This window comes from Scomber scombrus, chromosome 14 (genome assembly GCF_963691925.1).
Source record: "Scomber scombrus chromosome 14, fScoSco1.1, whole genome shotgun sequence".
NCBI classification, from domain to species: Eukaryota; Metazoa; Chordata; class Actinopteri; order Scombriformes; family Scombridae; genus Scomber; species Scomber scombrus.
Genome location: NC_084983.1, coordinates 8179273 through 8198318, shown reverse-complemented (window position 1 = coordinate 8198318; position 19046 = coordinate 8179273). Strand labels below are relative to the sequence as shown.

At 37.8% G+C, this 19046-nt stretch overlaps 1 protein-coding gene across 1 annotated transcript; it reads right to left on the bottom strand.

Moving 5' to 3' along the window:
• Positions 1 to 308: 308 nt before the first annotated feature.
• On the bottom strand, positions 309 to 4625 carry LOC133994609 (V-set and immunoglobulin domain-containing protein 1-like). Its single transcript, XM_062433941.1, has 7 exons — positions 4583 to 4625; positions 4277 to 4443; positions 3012 to 3219; positions 935 to 1090; positions 740 to 856; positions 481 to 625; positions 309 to 405 (listed from the first exon to the last, which is right to left on the bottom strand). The coding sequence occupies exons 1-7, from the start codon at positions 4623 to 4625 to the stop codon at positions 309 to 311; spliced, it is 933 nt and encodes a 310-aa protein (XP_062289925.1).
• Between the last annotated feature and the right edge of the window lie 14421 nt (positions 4626 to 19046).

Here is a 19046-nt window from a genome sequence, read left to right as displayed (position 1 = left end):
TCGAATGAGTCATCAATATGCACTGATTGTCAAACTTACTATGAAATAGTAAAACAAATGAATGAAAGCACTAGGAACAAACTAAAAACATGCTTTCTGTGGCCTGGCACCATGAGATAAGCTGAACTGATGCTGAGCAGAATAACTTCTTTTTTTTCTTTGATTCAGAACACATGTAACAAAACACGAACATGAGCTTCATCATATCGATTAAATCTGAGAATGACGTATCTCTTAGCCTGAACATCCTGGACATCCTGTTTTTCAAATCTGTGACGCCATCCCAGTTGTTTTCACCAGGCCTTTTTTTAGGCTTGTGGCTCATCTGCCTCATCATGAAGGTTGCTGGCCCTGGTTGTCATAGCAACGTTGTCTGAGGCTTCCTGAGCCTGATGAGAGCTCCTCCTAGTGGACAGAGAGGGAGTTGATGTTACACCCTTCAATTACAAATGACATGAACTGTAGCACTGAGATCCTCACTTCGTCTCGTTGGCTTCTGACACCTTGACTGCTTTGTATTTGTGCTTCTTTACGGTGTGAGCGATGAACCACACGACCAGGATGATCAGGAGACATCCGAGCAATGCGCCAATCACTGCACCAGCAATCACCCCGTCTCCTGCGTCTGTACAAGCACAAGTTTTTATATCCATCAATGAAAACTTTTTAGTATCTTAGCAGACATACCTTTTTCTTTTTGCACAGATATTTTCAAAAGTAAAAGTAAATGTGAACATACCAGGATTCAGCTCAATAATGCAAGATGCAAATCCCACCACATTTGAAGCATTGCACCGGTACTCCCCAAACTGAAACTCGGATATATTTCTGATTTCCAGTTTTCCAGTGTCAGTTGCTGAGGAAACAAGTGCACACGTGTTGCATAAAAAGGATGAATGTGCACATATTTATATCACAAGCAGTAGCTACTCACTTCTTGCCATTATAGGCCTCCTGGTCTTTGCTTGATCCAGTCTGATCCAGGAGTATGTCGGCTTCGGGCTCCCATGCTCACTGTGGCAGGTCAGAGTGACCAGGTGACCTGCTTCCACGTCACCGTGGACAGCACAATAAGGAACAGAGGGTCTCTCTGACAGACCACAAGGAAAATGAAGTGTTATCAGGTGACTTATATTCAGTCTTACATTTACTTGACATTATTATGCAGCACAAGCTTCAGGCTGAAATAATGGTCTCTACTATGGAGCATTTACATTTCAAAAACTACTACACTCATGAGTCAAATAAACACACTATTGAAAAATTACTTCTGTAATGAAAGACAGGAGCATTTTATACAGTATATGTTGCTGTAATAGGAGGTAATCATTATTTTCAAGCTAACAAGACTTTTCTTATTCACAAGTCATAATCAAATCAGAGAAAAAGGTAACGTGTGAAACAAAAAACTCTTCAGATTTGAGTGTTTTTGAAAACCTTGTTGATCAAACACGTGTCTCATCATTAGTCATCATGAGGCAGGAAGTGTGTTGGGAGTGTCCTTACAAGTCTCTGTTCCTGAGTTGAGACTGAATCCTTACTGTAGATTTTGTGGTGCCTACATCACCAATAGACTGATTGATATGACTGTTCTGCTAAAACATTTTAACAACTGTTTTCACATTATCTAAACATTGATTAGGAACATAAATATTACCATGTGAAAGTAAGTGATTAAAAACGTCTTTGATCCCATGATAATTATCATGAGAACAGCCATACATATTCATACATGCTTATTCATACAGTACATCACATTCAGTGTGTAGGAAGTGTCCTGCAAACATTTTCATATGAAGTACAAGAAGTGTGGTTAGCATGCAGCAGATGCTGATATATATTCTGTATGCAGTACAAGGATGCAGTCACAGTCCTACTCTAATTTCCAACACTGACAATGAGGAGACTGCTGCAGTAACCATGGAAACTACTGAGGATACTGAGGCCTGCGAGGTTGTCCTGGTAACTCGGTGAATGAGAGGATTCAAACTGAATGTAATTCCCTAATCGCACTATTCAGGGCCACTATTTTAATAGATGTGTTAATGTTACGACACTGATAATAGATACTGTAATCTCAGATATTGGAAGAGAACTGAAATATTTCATTGAAATCAAAGTGCTCTTGCTTCAGTTGGATTTCACCCTCAGGAATTCAGACGAGAATTTGTGTTCAAAAGGTGACAAAAAGAGGGAACGTAAAATAATAGCTCACTTAGAAGTGACTAGAGTTGCTCCTCTTGCACATGAAAAATAGTAGGAAGGGCGAAATGAAATTGGGAAGCAGAAGGGTCACCATGATATACTTGAAATGTTAAAAAAATAACTTTAGATTACAAATAAAAACTCCTCAGTTATATTATTTTCATTCTCAGAGTCCACAAACTTAAAATGGACTGGTGGTGTGCTTTGGCTCTCCGTTTCAGGTAGCCACACCCTTACAAGAAGGAGAAAAAATGGTGGAAGCACCAGCAGGAGCTTCAGATTAGGCCTTTTCCACCACCAGCACCAGCGGGAGCTTCAGATTAGGCCTTTTTCACCACCAGCACCAATAGGAGATTCAGATTAGGCCTTTTTCACCACCAGCACCAACAGGAGCTTCAGATTAGGCCTTTTTGCCGACAGTACCGGTAGCTCATGGTGTATGGTGTCAGACTATACCCATGTCCAGGTGTGAACACTACTCAAAAAGCAGAACATTGTAGTACCATTTCTAGACAAAAATAATCAGCTACTTCTACTTGCTTCCTCTCATAATGCAAATATTCAAGCGATACTGCTAGCGGGTGTGATACTGCTAATGGGTGTGGTCCAGTAGTATGACGTCCATGTCATTGTACTCTCTACTTCTCCTGAAATAACGGCCGATGAGTAAATAAACTCACAGCAGTGAAGTTTGATTTTTCAATAATGAAAGCTCCTCTTTTTTCTTGAAGATGTTTAACTTGTTATATATATATATATATATATATATATATATATATATATATATATATATAAACTAAACTTACCAAGAACATTCACAATAACATTGGCCTGAGACTGTCCGGTCACATCAGGAAAGTTGTGAATCTCACAGCTGTAGACTCCAGAATCAGATGGCTGCATATCGTTTATTATTATTGAGGCGTTATAGGATGAGCCGGGATCAGAAGGAGGCTGTAATCGGCCCTCGTAAGGTTTTGAAATGATAGCCTGTCCTCCTTGATAGTAATACACCTGAAAGCCAACACAAAGAAATCAGCACAAGGAAAACACGTTACAAATTAAACTATTGTTAAACCTTGTCTCTATAATCTACAAGGATTCAAAGTTGGCTAACTAAAGTTATAGATACAGAAATTCAGTTTCACATTGGAGTTGTGCTCACCTCAGACTGTGAAGTCAATTCAGGCACATTTTTTATTCAGCCCTGCTAGGTACCATCTACCCTTTTTTTTAAAGCATTTTCTTTTAGTTGGATGAAACTGGACTAAAGACAGGCAGCTGCAGTTGATTAAATTGGCAATGCAGAAACAGATTTTTCATTTATCCTTCAAAAACAGTGGAACGAAACAGTAATAAATATTCTTGATAAATACATGTGAAATCAAGTTGTCCTAAGGGCCTGAATGAGTTACGTTTAGTGTAATTACACTTATTGGATGCTGATATTTTATGTAAAAGACTAATTATGGACTAATATGACTAATTATTGTACTCTGCAATGACTGAGTGTTTTTTAAAATAAAATATGTTCTAATCTGACCTCTCACTTACAGGTTATGTTGTCTCAGCAGGTGTGTCTCCTAACAGTTTGTCAAGATCATGCCGCTTTTTGAAAAAGGGAGTTAACGTGCGCGTGTGTGTGTGTGCACAAGCAGGTGTTTTGATGTTTTTGCTGAAAGTTTTCTGTGAGTATTTTCAAACTGTGAATATCCTCCTAACTGCTGAGTTATGTGATGGGATTCCAGCCAGTGTAAATTAATCTGTGTTTTTTCAGTAATTAGGCCCAAAATGACATAAATGCCTGTCAACATGCTGTATTTTGGTGAGGAACTTTAATTTTGACCTCTATGGTGGTGAAGCACACAAGCTTGAAAGAAACACAGAATGACCGATGTCTTTCTGCTTCGTACAATCATTAAGCAAACACAGCGAGCTACTGGACAAACTTTGAAGAAAAAGAATCACTTTAGGTGCTTGATAGAAATTTGAATTATTCTGATTGGGCACATTTGATCAAATCTGCTTCATTTTGTGCAAAGCTTGGATGTGAGCAGCAGTGTGTATCTACCTGTTGTGAAGCCATCATGGAAGCCGATGAAACAAAATCCCACTGGATGGTAAGGCCGGTGGTGCTGGATTCAGTTGACGCAAAGTAACACTGGAGAAGGACACTTCCTCCCTTTGTAACATTGAGATGTTTGTGTGGAGTTGTGACCGTGATCAACTCAACGCATCCTACAAAACAACAAATAAATCAGGTTTCAAGCATCCAAAACCACACATTCTTCACTAAAAAGCACCAAGTAATTAAAAAACTCCTTAAAACAAAGAATCACAAGAGTTAAAAAAAGAAAAGAAAAAGAAAAGTAGTTACCTATAATGCTTATAAGCATCAACAAGCGCATCATGGAGCACATCTTCACAAAATGTTGGAGCACACTCACAGAACTGAACTTCACTGCTGAGTCCTTAACTCTTGCAAGCAGCAGTAGCAAAGCGCCTGAAATGTTACAATATCATAGGTAAGGTTGCATTATGCTTGGTAATGGACTGATACTGTGCATGTTGATAACAATGTTTGCATATCCATGTTTGCCAGACTGGGTGTGTATACTCTGTTGTTTTTCAAAAACTGCCGATTTAGCCGTTAATAAGTTTGGGTAGTGGCAGATGAAAATGAGATTTTTATTCTCACACATATACAAATAACTCAGAATGAATACAGTATACATTTTTTAAAAATTAAAGTAAAAGAAAACAAGGCAGCCTGTAGTGTGTTTCAGGTTGTTGACTTACTATAGCAGGTTAGGGACGTAGTATGTTGTGACACTGATGGCTAATTCATTTTTTAGTGCTTTGGCAGTAGTTTAGCTACAGCTCATCACTCCGTCCTCCTTGCCTTGTAAGTCATTCTCGGTCAGGGCTTCTGGCAAAGGAATTAATGTAATTTAATCTCCACCTGGCCTTTATCACTTGCCTCAAGGAAGTGTAAGCCAGAGCACTGCAACATGCTGCTTATCACTGGGGAGTTCACTCCCTGGTGCTGCACACTTAATAAAGGCAGTTTCACCTTTGTCGTTTTCTCTCGCACAGTGTAGAGCACAGTGCTGACAGAGAGAGACAGTGAATCACGCATGATTAATTGTCTATAATTAGCAGAAGCTGACATAAGTGATTAACAATGTGAAAAATGTTGATCAGGGGTGACTGAAGAGGTGAGGGAGGGAGGCTGTGGATAATGTGGGAGGTAGAAGCAGGCGTGTGGAGCTCATTATCCTGAACACACTTGATAGGTTGGGAAGTTAGATGACCTCAGAGTCTCAAAACTTTATCGGAACACGTGTTGGCAGGTTTGTGTTTCGGTGTAGTGTACGGCGCCAAAATAAGAGGCAAATAAATGAACTCAAAAGCATGACTCACGACCAACTTATCAGCAACCGAGACTGAGAAACATTTATGAAGAATCAACATCCCCCATGAGAGTAAATAAGAAATAAATTGGGGGATGAATGAATTTTGCATTTGAATAAAATAAATAAAAAATGAATAAAAATCATTAATAATGCATTAGTTAAGTGCGTAGTTACATTTTGGAATTCTGACGTAAGTTGTTCATCAGATCCAGAAAAAAATAAGCAAATACTCTGTTGTGCAACTTCCTCATCATGTTCTTCAATAGTATCTTTTTATTATTATATGTAAAGAGGACTAAGAGTCTATACAGCCATGTCAGCAGTCTGTGAGGCTGAACTTGCTAACATACTCACAATAATGATACTAATGATACAGTATGGCAGAGAAAAAGTAAGGGTATCACCAACATGTTCCAAATTATTATTATTTTTTTTTTGCTGAATCAGTTTTTTTGCTTCTTCCTGGCATCCTTTACAATTTGTGCATGTCTTGAAAATGCTGATTTTGTTGTTTTTGCTGTCATTTCAGCATCTTATTGTCATTTCATTGGTTTTAGAACATCTGCGGCTGAAAATTAGCAGAAATTTTGATTAATGTCTGTTGTCTGTTGTCTGTTGTCCTAACAGACATTAATCAAAATTTCTGTAGATGTACCATCCTCTGGGGATCATGGATTTCTATACAAAATGTCATGGCAGCCCATCTAATAATGAGGATTTGCAGTTTTAAATGTTATATTGTTGACATTATATGACTGATTCATCTCTCAGCCTAGCATTCGTATTCCTCATTATATTCCAATCACACTGATGACTCCTCAGCTACTACTTTGAATGTGTGTGGAGGGTCGATGACAAATCCACCCTCCTGCATGCTCCTGAGAGTGGTCTCATGTGGTGAAATGAAAGTTTCTGGTCCTGGAACTGTGTCCTAATCAGACTTACAGCAGCAGGTTTCAATGTAATACCTCCACACAGACTTATTCATCCACCCACTCCAACCAGTGTTTCCGTGTCAGCAGACTGAGAGGAGGTGTGAATCAGAGCTTTGGCTCAGACGGGGCGAGTACACATTTAAGGTGTGGTGTTTTTTTTCCCTCTTTTTTTTCTCTATGTGACAGACCTGTCTGATGATAGCTTTGACATTACGACAGCAACAAGTGTTAATCCATGAATTATTTTATTCATCTATTTATCCATTTACTGTATTTGGTAGCAGTTTGATTGAGATACTGTTGCTTTTAAAGAGGATGCAGTTCAGATGTAGGCCAGCAGATGACAGGCCAGGCTGTTAGATGTTGAGTGTTTCTGTGTGTGCGTGCATGCGTCTGTGTGTGTGTGTGTGTGTTGAGGCAGCCGATGGCACTAGAGACAGGAGCGCCACACTCCGGCTTTGGCAGGCCTCACTCCTCTTCACTCCTCCTCACTCCTCCTCACTCTCCTCTCCTGCTATCAACAGCCTTGGAAAAAAAAATTATATATATATATATATATATATATATATATATATATATATATATATATATATATATATGTACATAGGCCAGACATTTAGCATGACTTCACTTACTGTCTCTACAGCTACCAAGCACCACTTTTAACATACCAACTTGGTAAAAATAGTGATGGTACAAAAAACAAATCATGCAAGAATAAGATCACGGAGCCGAAAACTGTAGTGTGAAACATCATCTGACTCGTGCAGAAGAAAAGGTCTCCTTTGCATTGCTTTTTTTTTGTTCTTCTTGGCACTAAAAGCAAACGCAGTGACACTGAACCATCATCTCGCATTGCCATCAAATGCAAGCATGAAACACTGCTTTCACAAAGATTGACACAATTGTGCAAATAAACCTGCAAAAAAAACAAAAGAAAACCAAGCGGGGCGCTGACAGTCAGAGGCAACATCTCCTGATGTTTTTGTCATCTCTGAAACTCAGTCTGTTATCGGCGTAGGTGACCTATCACAAATCGTCTAAGGAAGAAAGCATGAAACAAGGGGCAGAGGAGGGGTGTAAGTTCACATCAACAAACAGCCTCCAGTAATAGATGGCCTGTCAGTGTCGTATTTTAACTCTAACTTTCACAAAGTGCTGGAAGTAAAAAAGGAGCAAGCACACACAGTTGACCCTTACTGGTGTAGAGAAACATTATGTTCCTATATCTACTTTGTCTAATAGCATTTTTGATCATCTCAAATCTGTCCTGTGACTGTCTTCATTCCAGGGGAGAATGCCAAAATAAATTGAGAAGGAGGCTGTTGAGATTTGCCAGAAAAGTATCATTTAATGTGTTTGACTCGTGATCTTATCCAAATTTTACTTTTGTACAAACCAAACTAATGTTTTGAAGTGATTCTCTCAGTGCTCTCTCTGCCTCTAAGATAAAATACTGAAGATTTCGATATTTTAAAATTAGATCTTCAGCGTTGATTGACATTCATGGCAAATGTGGAATGCCACCTATCCACCTATCTCCATACAATTCATTGTTAAAGTAGTGAAATCTGACTTTGACACTGATGGTATTGTATTATACAAACCTTCTTACTATACATTCATATTACAGAAACACAGAGTAAAAATCTCCTCTGGCGCTCTATGTGCATTGTATATAAGTCCATAATCTCACCTTTAACTGCCCCACCGACACCATCCCTTTTTGCTATATCCTAGGATTTTTCGAAATGATGCCCCTGGGGGGTGGATTTAGTGGTTCAGCGGTGGTCACACTGCATAAAAGATATGTGTCTTAATATTTTATTAGACACATTATGTTTCCACTCTTCTTTGTCTCTTCACTCGCTTTTCAACCCCCAAACAAGAACTCCATGGCAACACAGAGGAACATCCTGTAAAAGGAAAATAGATGGACACACCGGGCTCAAAAAAAAACTGCGCCTTTACTCGAAGAACTTGATATTTTTGTTTTGGGGTTAAACTCCCAACAGAAATAACTATTTATTGGCTGAATAATTGATTATTTTATTTGACATTATCCATCCAGCCAGTCCAATAAAATAATTGCTCACAGTAAATCCTTTGGGAGATGTATATCTTTGCCCTGAATCCAAAAAGTCACTGTGATTTATGTTTTTGTTAACACTGGATTCATTTAAGGTATTGCATGACTGTGGCAATCACAACTGTAATATTAAAAGCTCTACATCAGTTTCTTTGCATAAGAACAAATGTTGCAATCATGTTCCATTGAAAGAAAAACTGTAGGTCAACCTTAATTGCTTAAAATCAGTGAAGACAATTTATTAAAAAATATGTCAGTGGCAGAAAGCACAAGCAGCCATTCTGAGTCTCACAACCAAAGCATCCGCTGCGTTTTGACCACATTCTGTTTTTTTTCCCCCCACAGAGGAACAGCCATCAATTTCTGACCCATGTTAATGCACCCTTTCAATATTTTATGTTTTTATATGGAGTGCTGACAATAGAACACGGAAATGGAAGGCACATTTTGCTGAGCTACTTCAGCGGCTCCGTATCCATTTTCTTAATAGAGCTGTGCTCTCCAATGCAGAAAGAGCCAATCTGCAGAGAGAGAGAGAGATGACAATACAGGCAAATTCAGCAACAGCAAACCATGCTGAGCATTATTACGTTTATCTTTCACCCACAGCAGTATTTTCGGTACACGTTGTACTGCTGTTGTGGGTTTTTTTTAAAGGTAAATATACAGTAAATTGTAATATGTTGTGAAGGGTATGAATTGATCTTGATTTCACAAAGGTGATTTCTATACATCACTTCATATCAGACGTATTATTTATATACCTCAGCTCCTCTCAAGGTGAACTCACTCAGCAGCGTAATCAACTAAGCATGATGAAATACACACACACACACACACACACACACACACACACACACACACACACACACACACACACACACACACACACACACACACACACACACACACACACACACACACACACACACAGAACAACAGCAGCAGCAAATCAGCTCAGACACAGTAAGTTTAAACACAGCAATGAAGCACGAGGTGAAAGATGAGGCCACAGATCTTAAGGTAAAGTCCAATTTGAATAAACCCCACTTCACAAATTTAATAGTAATGGTTTTTATTTGTATATGCTTCTTCAGAACATATGAGCTAAACTTTACACTTAAATTAAATAAAAGTCGATTTCATCACTTAGCTTTTCTTCATTCAAGCAGACTCTACTTGGCTAAGTCAATGTGATCAGCTCACATGATTTGTTTTTTATGGGGGTCCAAGTAATAGTTTGGGTCGAGGATGCATTAGTATTAATTTACAGCTTCATTATATCTATTGGTGATGCTGTAAACTCACATTTTAAACAAGCTGTTTCATCACAACTCACTGATATGCACACATATCAGTGAAATTGATTCTGTCAAAGTATTAACCAGGTCCCCAGGTTATATTTTTTCATTTGTTGGGATCAATATTTGACCTCTGACCTGACATTAGTCTTGCTAATATGTGTAAATTCTGGTATTAACGGTGTTCTCAAAAGCTCACCAAGAAGAGTAATTGTAGACACTGATCAATTGTTTGACAGCGGAGATTTTCAAATAATAACATTTTTAAAATAGTGCATGATCCAATTGCACTATATAGAAATAAAAACATTCTTATTCTTATTCAGTATTATCCTTTAATACTTTTCATATGATTTTACTACTTGTAATATTGTTCCCTTTTCATTTAAAAAGAAATATGTAAGAAATTAGTATTATTAATTTATCAGCAATGTTGTTTCAGAATTTTAAGTATTCCATTTTTTTTGTGTCAATTGAGGAATACTATAAAGTTATGTATCAATTTGATGCTACATCGTTGTACTAAAAACAGAAATCTGTGGAATAACATCAGGCTACATCTTCTGATGGACCATCTTGTGTAAAATACATCAGTACATACGATGCACTGTATACACTGGAAATTTAAAGAATGAATCTATCTCTCTTAACTGTGCTGCTGCATGCCTTTTCTTGCCCCTATGCATTATTTATATTAAAACAGCCATGTCTCAAAAAAGAACGATATATAGAGCAGAAAAAAGGGGGAACTGGTGAAAAACAAGAGCGAGGTAGGCTGTAGCTATTATTTTAATGGCTGTTAGGTGGCTGTTTTGCATGTTGGAAGTTAGACACACAGCTGTGATCAAAACCCTTTTTTTCTTTTCTTTTCTTTTCTTTTTTAACCAAATCAAATTATAAACCAACTATTACGCCTCTTAGTGTTTGAAAAGATCTACCAGAGTTTCTTGAAACTCCCCTTTTGACCACTTTAGATTATTTTTCCTATGTACCATTAACATTTTCATTCAACTCTGGCTAAATGCCACATAAAACAAATACTAGAGTAAACTTTAGCAACATCTTTGCCAATTAAACTGACCAGGAATGACTAATAACTAATAATTAACTAATATAAGTTAACCCATTTTATCTTTTCTTTGTCAGTTGCATTAAACATTGTGTGGTGCCCATATCCTTCCTAGATTTAATGAAACACGCAGAACAATATAATAATTCAACAGCCTCTGATTGGCCTTCTTTATGCAAAACTTTTTGCCATACATGCAGCGGGAAAAGCACAAGTGTAAATAAAGCCTAATGGCTGAATCCCATTTCGATTGTTCGATTTCGAGGTCCCAGTATCCTGCATGCCTGCTCACTGTTATGGCTTACTGGGAATCTTGAATAGAATAGAGCCATTTGTAATGTGATTAGTAACACCTGTGCTCTTCTTACTATGACAAGTTAAAATGTCTGCGGTGGAAAAGGCCTGTTGGCTGGCAGCATAGTTAAACTGACAGAAACAAGCAGATTCAAATCCAAGTGGTATACTGTACAAACCAACCTCAAAATACTGAATATCAACATTTGCTTTTTGTGTAATGTCACACTGAGGAGCGGCTCTGATTGGCTTGTTCAAACACTGCCAAAAGCCATGTGAATCAGTATTGTTTTGACAGCATATTCAAGCAAAAGAGCAGAAAAATCCCTTCTCCATACTGTGAAACTGTATTTTATTAAACTCTAAGAAATGGTGAGCATTATTATAATCATCAGTGGGGTTTTTTTTTCTTCTGATTACTTCTGCGGTTTTTGGATTTTTTTTTTGTACAGTTGTTGCTGGTGATAAGTACAGGAAACACAGGGGGAGAGAGGATGTTGTTGCACCCTAGTGTGACATGCAACAAAAGCTGGATGTGAACCAGATATGTTGCAGGTAGACATCTGAAATACGAGGCCATCATAACACTATGCTTCCTTGGCAACAATTATTTTCACCCAACAAATTCAAATGGATGAAATTTCACCCTTTTTTTCTTTCTTTTTTTATTTAAGAACTGGATTTTTTTCTTTTCTTTTTTCTTCACTGTTCTACACCAGTAATTGAATCAATGAGTATTTCAAATGCTTGTAAATTTTTGTGAGTCAGGATTTCTAGGCCGTCAGTTTAGGGAATATAACACTCTCTAATTCAGTTTTATCTCTTATGCCTCGGATTGTATAATAAAATAATATTTCCACATCATAAGTGACTACCACAGACTCATTTGGGCTTTCTACGGTAATAACATCAGTAAATTATGCATCACCATTCCCCAGACCGAAATCCTTTCTCGCTGTAAGTCCTAAATGCTGCACACCATGCTGTGTACGTGTCATTTGTATGCATGTGCGCCATACCATTTACACACGAGGCCTCGGGTCTTGCTCCTAATGACAGTGAAGTATTAGTGTCTGGGGATGTCACCGCTCAAAAATCATTAATGACGCCTGGAACTGATGACTTCTTAAAGCCATCGATGCACAGTTAACAACACACTCTGGCATGTGATGATTTTGGTTAATGACTTAAAGGCCCGATCAGGATTTTCCTCTCACTGTATAAATTACAAATGCATTGATATTCACATATCATTTCATAGTTTGCCATGTTCAGTACATCCATCCATCCATTTCCTAAACTGCTTATGCTGTTAACGGTTGCAAGGATGCAGGAATCCATCCCAGCATGCATTGAGGCGTGAGGCAGGGCTCACCCCCTGACATGTTGCCCGTCTATCACAGAGATGACACGCGTGTAGACAGACACATTCACACTCACATTCACACCTACAGGCATTTTTGAGTCTCCAGTGGACCATGTCTTCAGTCTGTGGGAGGACACTGCAGCACCCGGAGGACGTCCACACAGACATGGAGAAGCGTGCAAACTCCACAACAACAACAAAAAAAGGCTCCTGAAATCCACACAGAGTATAAGAAAGCTTTTTGTTTTGTGAGTTTTGTGCTTGTCAGCTGTTACGGGCCTCTTTTCCAGATGTATCTACAAACAGTACTGATGTAAACAGATGTTAAACAGCATTAATAACTTGGTCATTTGACTCTATATTAAAGGTTTATTTGGAATTGAGATTTTCCAGTTATTTGTTTTCATTTTTGATGGTGTGGCACACTTTTTGAGCCACAAATTGTGCTTTTAATCAGATTATTGTTTCATTTCAGACTCATGGGACTGAGGTTACACATGGAGCCCCCCAACCCCCCACAACACCACAACCACCACCACCACTCTGCTACGAATCTATAAAATCAATGAGCTTGTTTGGACTGCAATTCATTGTTTCCTAATGCTTCGAGGCGTATGTGGAACATAATGTTTCAAATGTCTTGCTCTGGATCATTACGGTTCTCTCACCTCTGTTCTCTTCACCTTCACCGCTGAAAGATTGACTGTAATTCAAGCTCAGAGTGCATCCTAAAAAAACAAAAAAAAAAACCCAACAAAAAATAAAACAAATGTGCTACCATATATAGCGTCATGTCCTCAACTAGAGGACAAAAAGTCTCAGCAAAGAGTTTGCATGTCTGCTTTTAACATACCAAATTAATTGCTTTGCAGGCACAGACCTCAAACTTTACTTGTAAGTTTTAACTGCCGCAGAGCTACATTGTCCCAACCTATACTACATTGTTACTCATGTTATATTTGCCAACCATGTTTAAAAAAAAAAAAGAAGACTATTTAATAATTCCTGAATTGAAAATGGGGCAAATATTACACTTGTCAGCAGGAGTCACTTTGCGTCTTTATTCAGGAAATAGGGTATGAAAGGAGGTATATTCTCATAAACGCGCAATGTTTTATAATCAAATTAAAAGAAGACACTCTTGATTTTTCTGAAATTTTGTTATCTCACTGTCTTCATACCCAACAGTCCTCATCAAAAGCAAGACACCAACTAAGAGGTGAGAGCTCTGACAACAACCTGGAATAGCAATGGTAAATACCTGATTTTATCCTCTTGTTTTGCAACATTGTATGCTATTTACCTTTTGGGGACCAATATCTCAAAATAAATTAATAAAAAGTCAAAGGAAACAATGTTGTATATTAGTCCTCAAAGGGCAAATGAAAAGACATTAGCTTTCTTTACTGTATAAGCCTTTATTTGTAAAAAGTCTGTTGTTTGAATGATAACCCTTTTTATACCACATACTTGAACACCTTGTATTTGTAAAAAACACATTTTGTTCAAACACCTAAAAAAGCTGATTGACACTATAACATTAATTTGCACTGACAAAAAAAATACAACTTCATACTACACAAATGTTGATTCCATGAGTACTGATACTCCGAATGAAATCAAACACCTTATTAAACAACTGAATCAAATAAGCGCCCAATGTGAACAAAAACAATTACAGTACAAAAACCAAATGCATTTTTCTTCCAGTGCCAGTATATCAGATGAGTTACATTTCCTTCTTATGATAAAACAACAACAACAGTAAGAATAACAATCCATAACAAATGCAACAAATACAATAAATCAGAAATGAACACAGAAATGAATAAAATCATTTACTAATTCATATTCGAAAAATAAATGGGCTGTTGGTTTTGTGGGTTTTCTTCCTTTTTGTTGCCAATTTCTTTTTTTCTTTTTCTTTTTTAACAAAGTGTTGGAAAATCTTTCATACCTACTGGTTAAACATGAGATAGTCTCCCTGGTAGGTTCTTTCGAAGCGGGAGGTAAACTGATGTGTAACTGGGGATCAGCACAGCTTCTGGCAAGTATCATCATACAGTAATCGACAACAGACCATAACCAGAGGCAACTTATTAAAGAGAAAATACAGGGAACACCCACTCAGTGTGCAATCACATGGCTTACGTTCAGATGCTACTGGTGAGCATCCTTTACATCCTTTGTAGTTGAAGGGCGATTGATGTTAATGCTTATGCTGAACCTGATAAAACTACAGCATGCACCTTGTGCATCTATTCCAAATTGCGTGATTTACAGTAAGTACATTTTTATAGAAGCACACATTCGCGATTCACACGAATCACACGATGTACGTTCTATGTTGACATTTTTCCTCCAGTTTTACGAACAGTTTGTTTCACAAGATTTATAGAGCTGGCTGTAAAACAAGTGCAATTTGAGCATGTAAACACTGGATCTTTCTTTTTCCTGGCTGTGGAGATGAATCTGATGTGTGTGTGTGGAGTAAAAATATATGAAAATAAACCTTTCAAAACTCAGGTCATGCAAAACAAAACCTACAAGGTATACAAAATAATGAATGCACCAACAAAAGTTCTTCCAACAGCGAGGAGTCTGTCAGCTCTGTTCTGGTGTTCGGTGGATGAAATTTTCTGGCATGGTTGTGGTCCACTCTTTTCTTAGAGGTCAGCCTCAGGGCTATTAGTAACTGAGAACAGTTTTGTGTTCACAGGTTCAGCCCATTATCCATATCTTTGTCTAATTCTGTCTGGGAGTGGTGTTAGTCCCAAATGAAACGCAGACTCAATAACATGATTTGTAAGTTTTCCCAAATTAGATCCCAGCTGGTAATCACGACAGACATGTGAAATGGCATCTAACGTGATGCTTTTCAAAAAACATCAAAAAGAGATTAAGGCCACCTCAGCTGACCAACGTTTTAAACTGCACTAAAATGGGTTTAATTCACTTATACAGAACTACAGGAACTTTGTGGAAGTGGGACTGCATGACATGAAATCTTATGTCTTAACTGTTGTGTAAAGACGTGGAGGTTGTATAGCTCAAATGTTGATGGTAAAATTGTTTCCATTGTGTGGTTTTGCATCAAGATCTCAGAAAGATCATCTGTTTCTTTTTTTAAATTATTTTTAAACTTTATCCAGGGAACAATTTTCCATCAATACCCTAACATAGCTGAACATATTTACTTCCGGGAGCTAGCCTGCACAGACGTAGGCTTCTATTGTTGGCAAGTGAGCAGCTGCACTTGGACAATTGGCTAAGTGCCTTGCTCAAGGGCACACATGACTGTTTTGTTGAGGAACAGGAAAGAACATCCCACTCGCCTTCTTAAGGCAACCCTGCTCCTCTAGCCTCTATTAGCCATCTAGGCCATAATGCCCTTAAAATTCTTAGTGGATACATGGATGATTGAGTGATTTGTTGATGGTTGAGGTAAACGCTGCAGGTAAACTGTGCTTAAAACTCCCGCTAGGTTAGTTCAGATATGATAAAAGGGAAAGCCAAACTAGAGAATTTCATTCAAGACAGCACCATCCCATACGCTGACAGTGAACCAAGGCCTACTGTTTAAGGGAATCGGTGCACCTCCACCAGACACTCCATCACTGTGAGAGGACTCTGCGGTTGATTTCTCCATTATTTTGTTCACACCATGTATTTCTTGTGTTTCATTTTTTTAGGTTTCGTTTGCAGAAGTATGCCAATGCTAGAGAAGCTGTCCATGCCATTAGCAGTGAGGCTAGCTGGTATTACGAACTGCCATGTTTTTGTTCATGCATTAAGAACTAGTAAGTGAAAGATATCATATTTACAGTACAATTCACATGTAATTACACATATACACTAGAGGCAAGAAAATTCACATTGAAATCAGTTCAACACTTTTTTTTCTCCTCCTCTGCTCCTTGAACATATGTGTCAAAAGAAATGTATTTTTCTCTCTTGTAGAAGCAAATATCCTAAAAGTAAAGCATAGAACTTAAGATCCTCACAGCTTTTGGGATGAATGTGCTGATTTCATGTCTAAAAAGCAGGTAATACATTTTCTGAGTGAAATGACTGGTGAATATAGTTACTGCGAGCATGCAAGGGCTGCTAATTTTCCTCCTCTGGATGAGTTTGGAGTTCATTAAAGATGCGCATCTACGATCTAAAAAACAAAAAACAAACAAAAAAACAACAAACCAACAAAAAAAGTTAATACCCAAACAGGAATTTTTGTAGTCTGGGAATAAACCAACCTGAATAAGAATTTGATACTTGCGTTAATTTAAGTTATAAAACGTTAAGTGCATTTCACTGGATCACTGAATAGATGGGTCTTCTTTGTTAAAATAACGTACGGTTGCCCTAAGTAACATATTTTTAATAAACGTACTGTTTTTGCACTGGAACAAACAGCATCCTCTGGCCTCATAGTCTGACTCAACTCTTATTAGTAAAGATCCATCATATTGCCTTTGAAACAGTTTGACAAGCTGTTAGTGTTGCAAACCAGGATGAAATGATGTAATAAATAATAAATAAATAAAATGATGTGTATTAATTGTATGAACTTTATTTCATTATCAACTAACAATTACCATTTTATTTGGTTTTTGTGTGTTCAAAAACCTTACATGACATGTTGAATGTGCACATCTGTAATCAACACCGCACATCTGGAATATGCAAAAGTGTCCCGATTCAGACGCCTCCACCCCCTTTCCACATCTAACATCAAATACCTTCATACCAACCATAGACTAACATATACTGTGGTCCTGCCATCAAAATCTTTATCTGATTGCAAAACCCAGTTGGCAAAAAAGAGAATTACATGTAATAACGACTACATATCAAATGAGAACTGCTTTCAGCTCTATAAATTTGAAATGTAAAGTATGGGATCTATATTATGAGTTAGACTGTGACATAATACTGTAGGCATTTTTAAACAAGGTGTAAAAGACGACATGATTCAAGTATCATGTATGTTCATTGCATTTCAATCAGAACTCACTTCCACATGGCAACTTTTGCTGAATTCTGCATTTGTGAAGGTTACAGACTATTTATTTACTCTTATTTCTTATAGAGAGAGTCATATATAATACTGACTATGTATTTTCTGTATAACCCATTAGGTCCTGATTCAGTGCAAATTCTGATTTATTTCTATGTTTCAAGCTTCCATAATTCCTCACAATATTTGCTGCTACGATAATACCTTTTGGCTCTTGTTGACTCGTTGTCTCCTTTCACATTTCTCATTTCACATTTAAATCACAAAGTTATGGTCATGTAATCCTTTTGGACATCACAGTTGACTGAGAGACAAGGGACAGATTGTTCGGCTGCAGAGAAGAAACAGAAAATCAGCTTTTCCAGTTACTCTCACCATCTTAAACACTCCTCTATATTTTTATATAGATTACCAGATGATCTTTTTTTCCATTTACTTTTTTCCTTCTACATGACGACAATACATACAATTTAAATAAAAATAAATACTAAACTCGGATCACAGCTTTGGGCCACAATACTGTACAAACTTCACTATGACTTATGGAGACAAATTGGTTTCTGATCAGTATTCCTTTTAGAAGACATCTTAAGTGTGCACACCCTGCGCTCCAGAGGGGAGTGGATATCTCTGATGATAAATTGAGACTCCTGCTTTAGCGTCATTACTTGCAGCCCCTGCATCTTCATCTTGTTCCCATGTGTTTGTGTACAGTATGAACAATTTCTCCTCTCTTGTTTCCTCTCTTCTGTTTCTCAGGGACCACGCAGTGCTCGTATTCTAATAAGCCAATCACTTCACTGCCACGGGACCCGATGGTATATTTAGTTATCTAGGTTTTGCTCAGAGCCTGTTGCTCCCTGTAGAGCCTGTTTGTGCCTGAAGTGAAGATGACACTGAGGAAGATGCTGATCTGCACTTCATCTGCTCTAAACAAGCATTGGAGGATTCTTTTTTTTTTCTTTTTCTTTTTTGCCATTTTCTGTCTTCCCACTGTGCTCCAGTGCATCTGTCTCATCCATCATCTAACTCTCTGACTCCATCTTTTTCTCTTTAACTCGACAAACCAAATCGGGATTGCACAACCTAAAAACACAATAACATTTTTAAAAATGAATAAAAAAAATAAAAAAATCAAGGTCCTATTATAGTCTCACAGAAAACATTTTTTTTCTTCTTTGCAAATGAACCTGAGCACTGGAAATGCTTTGTGTGTGTGTATGTGTGTGTGTATGTGTGTATGTGTGTGTGTATGTGTGTGTGTGTGTGTGTGTGTGTGTGCGTATGTGTGCGTATGTGTGTGTGTGTGTGTGTGTGTGTGTGTGTGTGTGTGTGTGTGTGTGTGTGTGTGTGT

Bases quoted from the DNA above. Each gene is read 5' to 3' on its own strand.
- LOC133994609 (XM_062433941.1), bottom strand. From the start codon at position 4,625: ATGTGCTCCATGATGCGCTTGTTGATGCTTATAAGCATTATAG. The intron at 3,220-4,276 runs GTAGATACACAC...GTTGGCTTTCAG, and splicing joins CCATGATGGCTTCACAACAG to GTGTATTACTATCAAGGAGG. The intron at 406-480 runs GTGAGGATCTCA...TCTGTCCACTAG, and splicing joins TCAGAAGCCAACGAGACGAA to GAGGAGCTCTCATCAGGCTC.